Source organism: Marmota monax, unplaced genomic scaffold, assembly GCF_021218885.2.
Source record: "Marmota monax isolate L192 unplaced genomic scaffold, Marmota_monax_Labrador192_F-V1.1 WCK01_AAM20220418_F8-fsc00003, whole genome shotgun sequence".
NCBI classification, from domain to species: domain Eukaryota; kingdom Metazoa; phylum Chordata; class Mammalia; order Rodentia; family Sciuridae; genus Marmota; species Marmota monax.
Window position 1 is genome coordinate 1,669,063 of NW_026694084.1, and position 16,569 is coordinate 1,685,631.

Sequence of the window (16,569 nt, forward strand, 5' to 3'; positions counted from 1 at the left end):
TTACAGAGCTGTCATAATTGAATTACAGATATTTTTCTAAAACATGTATCTGTGTTTAAAAAAAAAAAAACTGTTCTAGACCCTTAAAAAGGAATAAAATTTAAAAAAAAGCTCTTGATCTCCGTTTTCTCCAAAACTGCTTCCCAGGTTATTTTAGGACAAAGGATGCCACTCTCATGTAATCTACTCACCCACTTCTTCCAACATGTGCTGCACACCTACCTAAACTGCACAAGTACATAGTGGGAAGGGAATATAAGTCAAGGAGCTTTGTCCCAAAGGACTAGTCCTTTAGGAAAAGTTACCACAGTTTTCTTTCAAGTTAATATCCTAGGCTAGGTGTAGTTCAGTTGTAGAAAGTGTGCTTTGTATGCATGAGGCCCTAGAACCCTTACCCGCCACCACACACACAAAAAAAAAAACACTCTGTTGCACATATTATCAAGAAGAGCCAGATAAAGAGGAGTATATATACCCTGTGTGTGTCCAATAGGTGCTGCTATAAAAATTTTTGTCAAATGGGCACCAAATGAACCAAGTCAAACAATCTATTTTCAATAAACAATTAACTTTAAATGAATACATTTACAATGACTAATTGATTGCTTAAATGAGCACTCAACAGAGTTTTTCAGATCTTCAAGGACTCCTGCTTTCCTCAAAATTTATGAAGCTTCAGTAAATGTCATCTAGGCCTTAATCTCCTTTTAATCTTAAATTGAGTGAAAGTCTGACATCATTAAGACCCTATGTTTGCAATATGACTTTAGAATGATTAAAGCTTGCTCCGCATTTCAATCCCCAAGACATGACAACCTCTGTTGTAAAGTCTGTTGTGAAAGGGAGGGAGGAGGGGGAAGGAAAGACAGAACGGCCGACTCATTCATGTGATATCAAATTTGGTCTTTCAAATATGACATGTCCACTTTACATAAGTAAACCATGTCTAGCATGTCCTAAGATGACAAGGTTTTTTGTTTGTTTTTGTTTGTTTTCTTGATACTGGAGATTGAACCCAGTCATCCTTAACCACTAAGCCACATCCCCAGCCCTTTTTACTTTTTATTTTTTAAGACAGTGTCTCATCAGTTGCTTATGGCCTTGCTAAGCTACTAAGGCCAACTTTGAACTCACGATTCTCTTGCCTCAGCCTCCCAACCTTTTGGGGTTACAGGTGAGCCCCACCACTTCTGCTAGAAAACAAGTTTTAAAGGAAAGACAGAGAGCTGTTTCCACTACCAGAAACTGAAAAAAAAAAGGTGGCAAAATTGGTCAAAATAAAGGCCACGGTAACCAAGTATCTGAAATTGACAATAATTACAAACTGGATAGTACACCAGATATGATCATTGGCCTACACAGACAGCAAGAGAAATTTAGCAGTGTAATTTGTAGTATTCCATCATCTAAGCCAAACAAATTAAAATGAGAAGGGTATGGGACCCAAGGCAGATGTACAGCTATATACCAAGCAGGATTCTACTCATGAGGGCCGTGTCCTGGTACACCCAACACATAGCAATGTGCTCATCTGTCCTGATCATCCTGGGTTTTCTTTCTCCTCTCTTTCTTGGGGAAATCAAATACTACAAACATATCTGTATACAGCGTGCTAGGCAGATAATAAAGTCTGTAAACCCATCACTTCTCAAAGATGCTGTTGCTAAGAATCAAAGTGGCACTATAAGGAAAATGAAAAATCTTTGCAGACAGCAACCAACTGCTTATTCTAAACCTTGACTCCCACTCTCCAATCTTCAATAACTTTTCTACCTTCCCTCTTTTTTTTTTTGTTTTTTTTTTTTTGTTTTTACATTCCAGCAAAAAATATAGCAGCAATAAATGTGACTTCGCTCAAACAACATGCAGATGTTAACAGCCCTGTACAGTTCTGCTGGACATCAAAAAACATTTCAAGAATCTCAGAAGTGCTGACAAAACTTGTCCGAATACCCACACTACCTCCTCCTCCACATTCCTTAAGCGTTATTTGTTTTTCCAAATATTTGGTGGAAAAGCACAAAAAGTAATCTACTGACAGAGAAGGAGAGAATCTCCAGTCAAAAACAAACACAAATTAACTCAACCAACCTATGTAGTCAATGAAGTTATGCCTGAGACAATAGCAACTTGGCCTACATTTAGGCATGCAACCCCAGCAATATCTACACTGGCCCCAATCCAACAGTCCCTCTACAGAAAGTTTGACAAGCTAAACATTACATCACAGACCAAGAAAACAGTTGAAAGATTATTCTTTGCAATTAAGTGTAAAATTCACACAAACTGCTAAGGGACTCCTTATTTTCTCTATTTGAGTACACTAAAATATTCTCTTTGAAAGGCTTATAATTAGTAACTATGCAAATAATTAATAATCAAAGTCAGTACCTTATGAATGAAAACTCTATACTATCATTTGTATAATCATAATTTTCACTGAAATCCATAAAGCAAAATTTGGCTTTGTCAATGTTATAAAAGAAAACATATATAGTAAATGATAGAATGCTAATTGTAAAAAAAAAAATTCAACTTAACTGAGACACATTATAGAAAAGGAGAAAAAAATAAAACATCTATGCCATTTTGTTGGGCATAGATTTTACTATGAAATTCCTCAAGTTTTCTTTTTTCTTGGGGGGGGGTGGAAGAGGAGTGGGTAACTAGGGATTAAACCCAGGGGTGCTTAACCACTGAACCACATCCCCAGCCCTTTTCATGTTTTTATTGAGACAGGGTCTCATTAAATTGCTTAGGGCCTTTTTAAGTTGCTGAAGCTGGCCTTGAAATTGTGATCCTCCTGTCTCGGCCTCCCAAGTCACTGGGATTACAGGCATGTACAACTGTACCTGGCCTTAAATTTTCTTTCTTAGGCAATTTTAGAATTAGGAGCAGCAGAGTGCAAATAAACAGAACCATCACAGAAATATTTTAACCATTTTTTTATTACTCAAGAAGACTATTAACAGTTACCAGAAAGAGATTTCCAACAACTCCTTACCAACTGTTTAAATATTCCTCAAAGCCATCTTTTTCTTATTGTGATTAGTGTGTTCATAAGAGATCAGGTACCTATTATGTATTGTGCTGGGTCTTTTAATTAGTTACCTCAGTTGGTTTTCAAAATAATACAATGGTTTTAGGTATTAATTTCCCCTTTCAACAGATGTGAGGACTTAAGCAAAAAGACCTTAAATAATTACTTAAACATCAAGCAAATGGCAAGGCCACAGTCCAAGAGAGGTTTTTCTGACTGTCCCATCCATTCTGACATCCATTCAACAGAGCTCCTCCACAGATATAAGCCTCATTCCTTCAACATAGTTAGTGACTACTAGGTATAAGACATATAAAGCTCAAGTTGTCCTTTTAAAAGGCAATTTAGATCATGTCATTTCCTAGCTTATCCCTCTATGGCTTCCAGACACACTCAGAATAAACCCCCAACTCATAGCAATGGTCCAACCCCTGAACTTGGCTCAAGCTTCTCTGACCTTTGAAATGCCAATCATGTCTCATTGCTAGGGTTTTTCACTTAACATTTCTCTGCCACTAAATTTTCCAATCACTGTGGTCTCAGCAAAAATCTCGCCCCCTTAAAGGTGCCTCCTTAGATATCCCAATCGAACAGAGCTTCCCACCCATCCAAAGAGCCACTCTCTAGCCTGTCTCAGCAATTTGTTTTCACCTTGTTCCTTCCCAATTATCTTGCCGATTTAACTATTTCTTTGTTAGTATCTGTCTTCTCCCAACTCAAATGTAAATAACCTGAGAGGAGGGACCTTCAAGTCTTGGTAGCCATTAGTTCCTCAGCATCTATGACAATGTCAGACCCACAGTATGAGCTCAGTAAATAAATACTTGTTACATGGACAACTGAACTCTAGGTGCCACAAAGGCATTTGTACAACTAGATACAGGCCTAACCCTCGAAAGAGTCCAATCTACAAGAGGACACTTGTCTTCTATAGTTGTCCTCTACACAAATGATTCTATGAGGCAAAATATTTAAGTGCCATGTGAGAAAATAAAAGTATGTGGCTTCAAAAAGAATAACAACAACAAAAAAAAAAACCCTGAAATCATATACCAACATAATATTAAAAATCCTCTTATTATTTTATCAAGGAAAAAAAGAGGGAAGAAGACAAATTAATGCAGGAAAAGGAGAGAACATACACACAGCCATACACACACACACAGGCAATTCACTCACTCATGTTATTCCTCAGAGCGGAAATGCTCTGCTCAGACATGGCTTGGAAGATATAAACATCATTGAAATTCAAAAGCAGTTCTGAAAGAGAGGATGCCTCAATTGGTATGCAAGGGATGTTTCCTCCCCTGAATACATTATGAACTTGCGGCATGCTAATATGCCATGCTATCATAAGCACCAGATGGGGCAGTAGGCAGTACATGTCCCATCAAACCTCAAGAAGATGTATTAATGTTCATGCTCTTTAAAAAAAAAAAAAAATCCTTTGCCTGCATCCCTAGACTTCCACATTTCTTAGCATTCAGTCACTTTCTCTCAAAGCACAGTCCTCCAGGGCTGCTCCTCTTCAGCAGATGGTGCCAGGAATCATTTCAATCTATTTTATCACAGGAGGCAAAGGCCACAAAGCGTGTCAGACTATGCTTACTGAAGCCCTGCCCAGCACAAAAGAGAACAACAGAAGATTCAGGAGACACAGGAAATAAATCTTCTCGAGGCACTACTGAGGAAACATTTTTTAATTATGCTGAACATTTATTTGTGTTGAACAGAGATAAATAAGAGGGAAACTTTTGTATTTCTAAACTTTCAAGAGTGCTTAATTTTATTGTGAAAACAAGGTCTACCTCCATTGATTCTCTAAAGAGGATTGACTAAATTCACAAAATTATGAATAACCAGAAGGTGGCCTCCACAGGAGACGAGAGTTCAATAAATGGTTCTCGTGTGCACTAAAACACACTTACTTGCTTAGCAACTATCAGAAGGAGCGGACATTCCAACGTTAGGGTTGAAACACACCTCTTTACTACCCCCATTCAATTTTGCTGTGCGGGCATCTGCACCCAGCACCAGAAACCAAGGCTCTGAACACATACATTATCTGCAGTTTTTCAAGTATTTTCATAGATCACTTTAAATGAATAAAGTATATTGATTTCTATTTATTTAGGAACCACAGTGGTTTATTTATGACCAAAGAGGGAGTATTTCTCAAGAATACACAAAAAGGGAAAAATTATAATTTATAACAGTGATTCTCCAAGTTGAATATACATGAGAATCCCCAGAGAGCTGGTTCAGACACAGCTGGTTCAAACTCTAGTCTACCCCAGAGTTTCCAATTCAGTAGGTTTGAGGTAAGATGGAGAATCTGTATTTCCAAAAAGTTCCCAGGTAAGCTGGATACTTTCATGGACCCCGCCTGGAACTTCTTATCTATATATACCATTTTCTAACATGTATCCAAAGTGCTGAACTACCCCTGCAAAAATCTTTAATCTATTACAGAATATTGACAATATTGTCTTAGGACAATCAGTTAAGAAGGTATCCTGACCTTCCAAGAATTTTTAAGAGGCACTAATTCAAAAAAGAAATACTTATAAAATTTCTGTCAAATTAGCAAGATTTTGAGGTATGTTATACAATGATATCCTTTGAAACTCAAGTCTTACCCTATGCCTTACAAAGGATTGAATGTAAATGTTGCAACAAATATAAAAGGGCAAAAATATTTAAAGAAAGAATTAAAATACGAAATGATTTTTTTTAAAAAAAAAAACATATATATCATACACTGAATGAATTATCACCAGCCTATCAAATCACTACTCATCTGTGATTATTGAGAGAAGAAACTGTTGGCTGAATTTCCTGTGTAACTGAAGAGATAAAAATATTTTGTTAATATTTGTCTTCTGTAAGAATCTTACTCAATATGTCTGATGGAAGACTGAAGAAGTTATACCCATCTCCAACTGGGAGACAAGAATGAAAAGACAAACTATATGAAAGAGTTCAGAAGGAGAGGGAGAGTTCATTTCCCAAAATGTTATACACAACTACTAAAAGCCCTGGACTCTGTTACTAATGTGAGTAATTATACCAGAAAAGTTTATGTTCTCATTTGAATTTCAAAACTGATAACACAAAAACAAAAGTGTACATGTTTATAGAGTACCATGTGAGGTTTTGATACATGTAGATAAGTTATGTAATGTTTATGTCAGGACAACCCTATCTAGCCCCTCAAATATTTATCACTTCCTTATGGTGAAAACATTCAAAATCCTTTGTTTTTTTATTTTTAATACATAATGCATTATTATTAGCTATAGTTACCCTATTGTGCAATAGCACACCAAAACTTCTTGCTCCTAACTGCACCTAGTAGACACTGATTAACCGCTCCATCCCTCCCTCACAGGCCAACTGAGTATTATATGTTGCATTATACTTTAAATAAACATAATTATGATAAATTATCGGATTATTATACAGGTAATATTAACTGATATGCAGCTAGCCACTGATAAAGCTGTTATAGCCAAAAAATAAACAAACAAAAAAATGTGTTCTTTTCCCTTAACTCTGAAAGAAAATGCTTGATTCTTAAATAGCATTTACCAAAAACATTTATGAGATTCACTTCTGAAATTTTCCCTGGTTAATTACTGTGCTTTGTGCATTATTTCTTTTCTTTGAAATCTGTGTGAATACCAGAGAGCCTCACCCACTTGCTCATTCATTAAGCAAACATTTGCTGATTGCCTACTGTATGCCAGGCTCACAGGTAGCCTGGAATGGAATTATTAGAACCAGGAAATCAAGATCTTAATGTAAATGGCAACTTTATCAAGGAGAGTTGATGATGCTTAAAATGTCTATTTTAAACAGTGAAGAAAAGAGTCAGTGTCTTGGGATAACCCAGAATTGAAATAAAAGGTTATGCAGAATCCAGCTTTCTAGCAATATCACTTACCCAGGGAAGAAAATCAGTAAGGGAGTAAAAGCCTCTGAGTGACCTGTATTGATGCCACAAACGAAAACTGCTGTTTATTAATACCTGAGAAACTTAATGGGCTTTTCCGGCTCTCCCTGGAGCATTCCCTTTATTATATGTTTCAACATTCTAAGTTTGATTTTCTGGTTTCCAAGTTAGCATATGACTGGAATGGGTAAAAGAAAAGGTGTGCGCAAAAACAGAGAACAGTCAGCAGCTGATGGAAAGACAGAGAATCCCATTCAACTCCCCAAGCACACAGTCTAGAACTACTTCCTGTGAGGTCACTATTCCTACTTTTATGTTCAGAGAGCACCACTGCCTGAATGCAGTCACTCCTTGCATGTGTACAAGGCTGTAAGGGATGCACACATGCAGTCCTCATGACCAATGCCCTGTGAGGTACGCAATGCAGAATGATTGCTCCCACTTTCAAGACAAAGAAAGTAAAGCTCAGGCAGACAATAAAATGATTTGCTCAGGGTCACACCACTAGGAATTGACATTCTCGACACTCCATTTAGGATTGATGGCTTCATAAGGTACAGTATATTAATTGTTCATAATACAAATCCAACTCTCAAAGATAAAACATGATGCAGACCAACTGATGGAGAAGAGAGCTAAGTATGGAAACCTACAGCCATTCAAAATGACTGATTAGCAAGTACAAATGTGTTAAGCAAGCAAACAAAAGCAACTTTGGAGTTAAAGAATCTGCTCTCTGAAAAACACTTGGAAATGGTTCAATTCTCCAAGAAGTTTTGGTAAAAAGTTTTATCAACACTGTTATGACACCAAACATTTGACACCCAGAACAGATGATCAAGATAGACAGATGAAAAAGAAGTGGAAGGACATCAGTCAATCTATGAGGCAAACAGTTAAAGAGGACCAACATGAGGGTAGGTAACTCTTCCTTTCAATGACATTCCTTAAAAAGACTGAATAGAAAAAGTTGAGAGCCTAATCACACCTACATTTATCAGTGTTTTTCATTCCTTCATGTTTAGCAGGCAAACACCAGCAAAAAAAGAATGCCTGGGTAATTAAGAAGTTGGGTTTTGCCTCAATTTCTATCACTCTCTATAATTTACAAACCAACTACCAGGAACATTCTGGGAAGTTTAAGTAAGAAAATAAACATGGAATATCAAATTTAAGAAGTGTTTTCTAAGGACAAAACTTTTTGCTGTGATTTCTTTAATATATTCTCTGTCTCCATGCTGTACAAACCTAAGTAATCACTAAAGGGAAAAATTAAAATGTAAATGTTAACCGAATTACCAGTATTACTATTAAATATTGACCACAACTTCAGATACAACTACAATAAGTACTGCCCATCTCACAGAGGAAGTGTCAGAATCCAGGCCTTTCTTCCTTCCAGTCTAACGCTTGTCAGGAAATACATTAAGCATTTCAACTGGGAGAATATAGAAAATGTTACCTCGGGAAGCTCAAAGTTTACCATGTTATTTTCATTCTAATAACCTGAGAATCATTACAGCAAACAAGCCCTGGAGAAGGCATTTGAGAATAAAATCACGCAAAGTTCAAATGTAAAGTGAGGATCTGCTCAGAAGCATAGCAATTGTCTTTCTCGAAGTTCCAAATAACTTAGTACCCCCATCAAAACCATCCCAGATTGTTAAGAATGCTGTTTATTTCGTCAACCTCATTAAGACTCTTGTTAAAGCCATAAACACATGATAAAGACAACCTCTCACATCCCTTCCTCCTAAAGAGCATTTTGCCTATCTAATTACACAGCTCTTAAAGCTGAAGTCTTCATAGTATCATGTTCTCCTAGGTACTTTCAAAATTATTTTCTTGCGTAAGCATCAAGTTACTCTGTATGATGCTAATAAACCATGCAGAATTAAAAGAATATCTCCAATAAAACAGAGCCAGGCTACACTTAACACTTAGCCTTTAAAAGGGAAATGTGGAAAACAGGATGAAGCCTTCTCTCAAGAAAGCAAAACTCTACTTGCCCCCCCCCACCCTTAGGAGGTGAGGAAGAGTAGAGAACTGCTTCCTACTGTGTGCTCACCCTCTGCTAAGCAGGCCTACAGGATTAGGAGCTCCTAGGACAGTCATGAACAGCCAGCAGTCTCACCACCAAGAAACCTTATTTATTTTTTAAAAACTACACAATTTTTAACAACTTTTTTTTTTCTGCCAATGTTTTAAACATACCATTTGATTTCCAATTTTCTACTAATCCAAAACACAAAAAATCATCCATTGGACGATTACCAGTCAAGAAAGATGATGTTTTAGTTAACCTGTTCAGCTTTGTCAGGTAGTGAATTTATAATTTCTACAAGTTTTTCAAAATAATAGCATTAGCCCCCTGATGCCTATTACTCCCACTATACTCTTTTTAAGAGGAGCAGAGACACAAAGAGCCAACAACATCCTAACCTGCTCCAACAGAGATCATTCTGATGAATTCATGCTCATACTTTTCTGCCTTTATTTTTCAGCAAAGAGAAGAAATCTGCCTTCTAAACCACTATACTTGAAATTCAAACATTCCCCTTTCAATGTTCCACCAGTCTCCATTACAGCAGGTTCCCCCCCAACCAGGCCTCAACATACCCACTCTCTTTTAAAGAAAAAAAAAAAAAAAAAAAAAACAGAAAGGAATCCAAAGTCAGCAGAGTGACCAGGGAATCCCATTCCTGACATTTAATTTTACCTGTCCTTGGGCAAACTACTTCATTTATCTGATCTTAAGGTTTCAAATAGATCATGTGAGGACAGAAACAATTTGCAGAGCTGAACTGCAAATTAGGAAGTGTATACAGTGCCTAGCCCAGGGCCTGGCATATAGAGGTTTGCAATAAAAATCTGCTCTTGGTATACTATCAGAGATTTATTCTGCTCAGAGATGGCAGTTATATATTCCCTTTGAGATTAAGAGGATTTCCTGATTCCTTTGATTGGAACTCTATGGGTTGAAAAACATAATTAAGCTAGACATTCTCAGAAAATACATTTACATTAATATTAATTAATGCAAACAGCTGTTTGAGAAAGCCAGCCTGATAAACCTGCTTCTTGGTCAGGTGTGAAATCCATTGTTCTCAAGTTTATGAGTCATTTAAGTTAATGACTTATTTCACTAGATACAGTTAACTAAAAAGAGCTGCAACCATACAAAGAAATTGCTTTCAAGACATGCTAGCTATACCAATCTTCACACACAGAAATCAAAATTTAATAAAATGAAAATGAATGCCCTGTCCTTAGTATTAAGAGCAATCATCTAAAAATTAATAAGTTACATTAATGAGATCCAATCTGGAGCAAGTAAAAGGAGACAGGCAAGGCCTTCTAGTAAGAATTAAATTGTCCCATTGCCTCCGCATTCCTCTGTGTTCCTTTACCAGTCTCCTATACCCAGGATCTGTTTTTCTCTGCCTAGAACAGGGAATTCTGAAGTCCCTGAGGGCATGGAAGGGTGAATCATACCTACCTGGCACCTGACACATTTGGAGCAACCAGCAAATGTCTAGGACCTGAATGTCCTTACTAAAGCAACTTTTTGGTTGTGATAGCAGACATTCTTTGGTTGTTCTGTTTAATACTTTGGGTATTAACCACATTTATTTCCCTAACTTCCAAACCATTATAAAATAAATCTGAGGGGCACACTTTTGCCATAGGGCAAATTATTGCTGTTTCAGAATTTCTCTCACACAGCTTTACAATCTTGAAGTAGGAGGGAAGAAAACATATGAGGGCAATCCAGGATTGAAGATAAAACACAATGAAGTAAGGCTGACACTAACCTGCTAACATGATTTAATGTAAATTGAGATTAAGCAGCAGTATGGTAAAGAGTGGTCTGGGAAGAGCTTCTGATTTCAATGAACCACCTGAACACGTTGCTTGATCTCTGTGAGCCTCAGTTTTAACATCTGTGAACCCAAGGCACTTGCAAGATAAGCCTCCCAGCTCTAAAACGTATTTGCTCCTCTGATGATTCAGAAGGCTGCTCAGAGAATTATCATGAACAGCATCTTCTTTGCAAATATCAATTATCAGTGTAGTGATGAGGTGGTTAATAAACAATTTGTAGGCTATATAATGCCCACTATGCAAATGTTTACTCTAGAAAATAAAACAATTAATTGTCTTAACAAAACCTTGAGAAATTATAACCAATACCTCTCAAGAAATGAAAAAAAGATTAAAACATATATTTTTCAGTGGAAAACTGAACAGAAAAATGCCCTATGAAAGTTAGGCTAAGTACTCAGAAATATTAATAGAAAAGAATGTTAAAGAAAAGAGAGAGGGGTGAGTATAGCAGTACTTGAAGGGAAGTTGGAACTTCTGAATTTCTGCTACAAAGAAGCATGTCTGCATAATCTACATTTATAATTGGATATTTACAGCTTATATAGTTTTCTTTTAATAGCTGGCATGAGGCTTGTTTAAAACAGCAAAGAGCCTACACGATGGCAAATCAACTTGCAAGGTAAAACAGAGTGTCAGTGAATGGAATGAGTGTTTTTATTCTTGCATAATAGCATTTAGATGCATCTATTAAAATATACATATATAACCAGGTGCATTACCCAACTGTTCAGTTACTAGGGACACTAACAGTTGTCTGTCCGTGGCAATTTCATTTCTGTTTTTTACACAAATCATCGCTTGCAAGCATTGATGTTAAAAACAGAAAAACAGTCTAGTACACAGTGGCTATAAATGCCAAATCAATTTTCAGCAGATAATAAAGTCCATGTTTTACAATCAGCAATGCACTGTTTTACTACCCAAAAATGTAAGCTAATAATATATAGCTCTACTAAATGGAAAATGCAGATATGCTGTTAAAAAATGGGCCGACTGTGAGAGGATGGATCATTTCTGCAGGGACCTTCTTAAAGCTATGTGTAAGTGTTTTGAAAATATCACATGATGTGGCCATGTGTTAAAAATTACAGCCAGTTAAGTTCTCTGCTAAGAAAAATATGTGGGCAATTTATGAAATGCACTCCAGGATGGAGATGTCTTAAGTAAAACCAGATTTTGAAAACAAACCTTTTTTTTTTTTTTTTCCTTTTGGAAACTTGAACTTAAAAAAAAAAGTTCCAGGCACATCTGGACAGCAGGACCATTGAGAAAGGGTGGTCTGACCTAATACTAGCCATCTTCTGAAAGAACAACACTATTTCTGGGCTACAGGGACTGTGCTCACTTATTGTCCTTTTAAGGAAACAGTCCTGAAAGCATTTTGTAGGTCAACATATGTTCTTTGATAATATTATACAAAGATTGATAAAAATATAAATGTTTCAGAAAGCTTGCAGTTACTCCTCCTGAAACAATATAATGCCCAAGGTCTCCCAGCCTACTCATAAGCAAACATTTCCTTCTCTTAAACACAAGGATCCAGTTGTTACAAAAGTGACAGGCAGTGAAATGATATTTCCTTATAGTGAGTTAAATAATTTTAAAATAGTTTCATCTATTTAAAGTACACGTAAACTCCCTTGACTTTTCATAGTTCATTTTGTAATACTATGCTACCAACAGTTAAAACTGGGTGGTTATTTTGTTTGTTTTTTTTAACTAAAATGGTTCATAAAAAACCCTGCCCTAAGACTTTTTCTTTACCCATTCATCCCAAGGATTGTATGTCTGAATAAACTGTTTCTGAACATCTATATCCATGGATCCCCAATGTTACGAAAGAGGCTCTCGATATGAGAATAACTCCATCAATATGAGACAACTAGTAGCCAGTTCTGATATGAGAGCTACCAAAATAATAAGTTGATATATAAATGAGTAGTCAAAGAAAAACAAAACAATGATGATATTGGGTTACATAAAACACATCCTTTTAATCTTTCACCCATAATGTCTTATTTCAAAATATAAAGCTTCCCAGATGGTTAAAACTGTCCATTAATATAAATATACATGTATGAACTAAAATATGCTAAAAACATATTAAGAGGTAGTCCATCCCCATAGTAGACTTTAAAAAGTACAGATGGGTGTCAAAAATAGCCAAGTGTCAGATCTGCTCAAGTATCGCCATTCTGGCACATGCTCATAGTCACAGCTGTTGATATATTCTCTGTATCCAAGTACAAGGTTTTCTAACACAGTTGATAGAGAGAGAGAGAGAGAGAGAGAGAGAGAGAGAGAGAGAGGAGAGAGAGAGAGAGAGAGAGAGAGAGAGAGAAACAGTGCCCACACTTCAAACTATTGCTGTTGAACCAGTCAGATATTAACAACTTAACACTAAAACAAACTTCCAATGACTCTAAAGCCTTAGATATAATTCAATGTATTTAAATAAGGATCCTTTGAAGCTTACTTTAAATTCATGTAATTAGTAAGGAGTAGCCAAGAGGCCTAACTAATCTCTTTCACCTATTATCACTCACAGCGGTTTTGGTTTATTGTGGTGTTTGTTTTACCAAAATAACATATATAGACTCTTCAAGACACTGACAGATCATTTAACACACATCAGGAGTATAAAAACAAAGAACACTTGAACTATGATGTAAAAAAAAAAAATCACACAAAACTGCTCCAATATTCTGGTGAAATAAAACACACATGCACTTTCACACCAGTTCCATATTATATACTCAGTGCACATTACCTCTTTGGTTGCATGGTACATATAAATCAAGATGAGAGAGCTTAAAGAGTTAAATTGACCTTTCAAAGACCTCAGTCATTGTCTTTTTTGTAAATTGATTTTCCCCATATTTCAACTACATACATTTCTGCCACAAATGCATCCTTTCTGCACATATATCAATAACGATGAGGATGAACTATGAGATGCATCCTAAAGGGAAAAACATTCTTCAAACAACTGGCAATACCTACACACAACTGTGGTTGCAGAAAACTGGCAGATAATGTTTCAAAACACCATCTGTGAGGTATACAAACTCTGTGACCAAGCACAGCCTCTTCTGCCTGTCCTACCCAAATTATCTGCACAAATCAGCCAGCTGGAGGATCTCTCTGTGCCTTGTCTTTTTTATCAGGAGATAGGCTGCTCCACATTCGGTACAGGGCAATATAGACAGTTCTTGAGAATAGCAGGAACAACCCTTTCCCCTGGCCAGGCTCCTCCATAAGCAGAGCTTTCACTGGCAATGATCATAGAAACACTCCAGGTTCCAAGGATAATATTTTTCAGAGGAAATTATCATACACTAAATTTCCAGGACCACAGCAGCTTCACTAAGTCAGCAGAGTTCTTTTTTTTTTTAATTTTTAAATTAACAGATTTCAATTATTTGCCTGATGACATCTAAAGACCATGATTCAGGGCAAGACTGAAATTCCTTGTAGTTCCAAAGCTCCCTTTACTTTCTCTGACATAAACAGATTTTAAAGAGACCTTCTCCCAGGATTCCGCCATAATCTGAAAACTCCCTTCCACACAGATGAAAATTTCCAGGACACAAGGTACAGATGACAGTCCCAAAATCCACAACAGAAACAATACTTCTCCCTGGAGCTAAAAGCCCTCAAGTGAATTGCACAGGCAAACAACCAAACAACCGTGGCTGTACTCCCCCCCCTCCCCTCAGTCTCTAAAACACACCTCTCAAATTTTAAGAGCAAGGGCTCCACACCCTACACCCCTGTAGCCAGATCTTGACGGTTCCCTTAATGTCACCTTCCAATCTCACCTCTGTCACCCCCCACCCCCCTCCGCTGCTTCCTGCCCTCACCAAATACAGCAGCTGTGGGGAAGACGGTCTTTTCTGTGCATAATAAAAAAGTAAGCTTCCTTCATTGCAAAAAGCAGGGGGAGCAGAACAGGGCTCACTCACCAGGCATCCTGGAATCCAGCGTACCACACAGAAAGCAGCTCTGTCCTAAGAGCAAGCGCGCTGCGGGCTCATGCCTCCTGTTCTGGAATGCGCGGGGCAGCCGAGAGGAGGGCCATCAGAGGGGCTGGGGCGGCATGGCCCGAGGCAGAGTGCTGGGCGCGTGCGCCTGCCAGGCAGAGACAGATGGAGAGCTGACACTCCGGATTGCACTTGGAGCAGAAATGTAGAGGATGACAGGCGCACATGTGGCCTTGAACCCAGCCCTGTCTCTTCAGGCAGAACAATGACAGGGATGTGTGTGCAAAGTATCACAACCCCTGCCTCCCCTAACCAGCGCTACCTCTCTCTCTCTCTCTCTGCAAGTTCCAGAGCACCAAAAATCAGAAAGTGAAATGCAGAAAGATAAGCGAAATGCTGAATAATTCATTCACTGCTACCCCCCCATCCCATGAAAAGTTAACCCTTATCTTGCCAAAAAGATGGAAATGTAGACCTGCCCCCCACACTACTCACAATGAAAGGTTTCCTTCCTCTTCACATTCTAACAGACATAACTTAAGAGCTACATTTCAAAAACAAACATAGGCACCAACCTCAAAGCTTGTTTATTGAACTAGAAATTCCAGCCTAAAAAATATTTTATAAGACTTTGTATATGGTGCCAGTTTATCATCCTGAACAAAGTATCAGAATCATTCCTTTTGTCAGCTTCTCAGTAGTATGTGTCAAATAGAACACTTTTTAGAAGCAGAATCTGACCACCTTTATTTTTACTAAAGTGCTTTTAACCCCCTGGGATCCCTGCCTTGATATGCTCCAAACATTTTCAGCTTACTCTCCTCTACCTTGCATGGAGATCCATGGGAGATAAAAACAAAATCTTCATTGTAAAGTCTTTTCAAAAGCTGAACAATCATGCCCTCCTGATTTCTGATTTCTTTTGCACACTCTTAAATGTTTATCCTGCCCATGAATAACACGCACCCAGCCAGGTTCAATGGACTCTTCCCTATTAAGCTTTAATGGACACCATGATATATAAAACTACAAGCCTTTGTTATAGTGCTTTATCTAAAGCTGGCTATTTTCTTCTCAGCAGTCCCTCTTTAGTCCTTTGTAAAACATCCTTGCCTCATAGGAGAGACATATGCCTGCCTGCCTTGCATGCCTTTTTCTAAACACACAAAAATGTCAGGCAGAAGGAAAACACTGTTCTCTTCTAAAACTCTTCCTCAATTTAACACTTGCAAATCTTTCCTGGGTCTGTTTTGTTTGTTTTAACAACAGGGCACATGACAGGTAGGTCCCTCAGACTTTACCTTTCCAGTGTGCATTCAGTTCACTATAAACACAGAAACAATTCTAGTCAGGACTCTTCCCAGCCTGCAAGCTCATAAACATGACAGACAGGAGCATCCCCTTTAACTCTTGCTGTTCCTGCATGGTGGTCAACATTGTCCTTTGCTTATTCTACACTTTCCATATGCTTTTAGCTCAGATTGATTTTTTCCCCCTACATACTGCCTCCAAGAAATTCTAAAATCCCATGTGAAAACAGGGGCAATGATTCTGACTTCTACCTACTCACGCATCCTAAACCTCATGCACAGCCCCCCCTCCACACACACACACACACACACACACACACACACACACTTTGCACAAACTAAAAATAGATTGTCTTTGATAAACAACGTCAATCAATAAGAACTTCGATAGCC

The 16,569-nt window shown here is 37.6% G+C and overlaps 1 protein-coding gene across 5 annotated transcripts in view; it reads right to left on the reverse strand.

Annotated features, from left to right (window-relative positions):
• Positions 1–16,569, reverse strand: part of Runx1t1 (RUNX1 partner transcriptional co-repressor 1) — a 140,786-nt gene that overhangs the window by 86,726 nt on the left and 37,491 nt on the right. Inside the window, exon 1 of one of the 5 annotated variants that reach the window (XM_046464872.2) lies at positions 14,849–15,578. The exons of the other annotated variants lie outside the window; for them this stretch is intronic. Coding sequence (XP_046320828.1) covers positions 14,849–14,855 — 7 coding nt within the window. The 5' untranslated portion in view covers positions 14,856–15,578. Of the gene's footprint in view, positions 1–14,848; positions 15,579–16,569 lie in introns of those variants that run through there. 5 annotated transcript variants of the gene reach the window in all.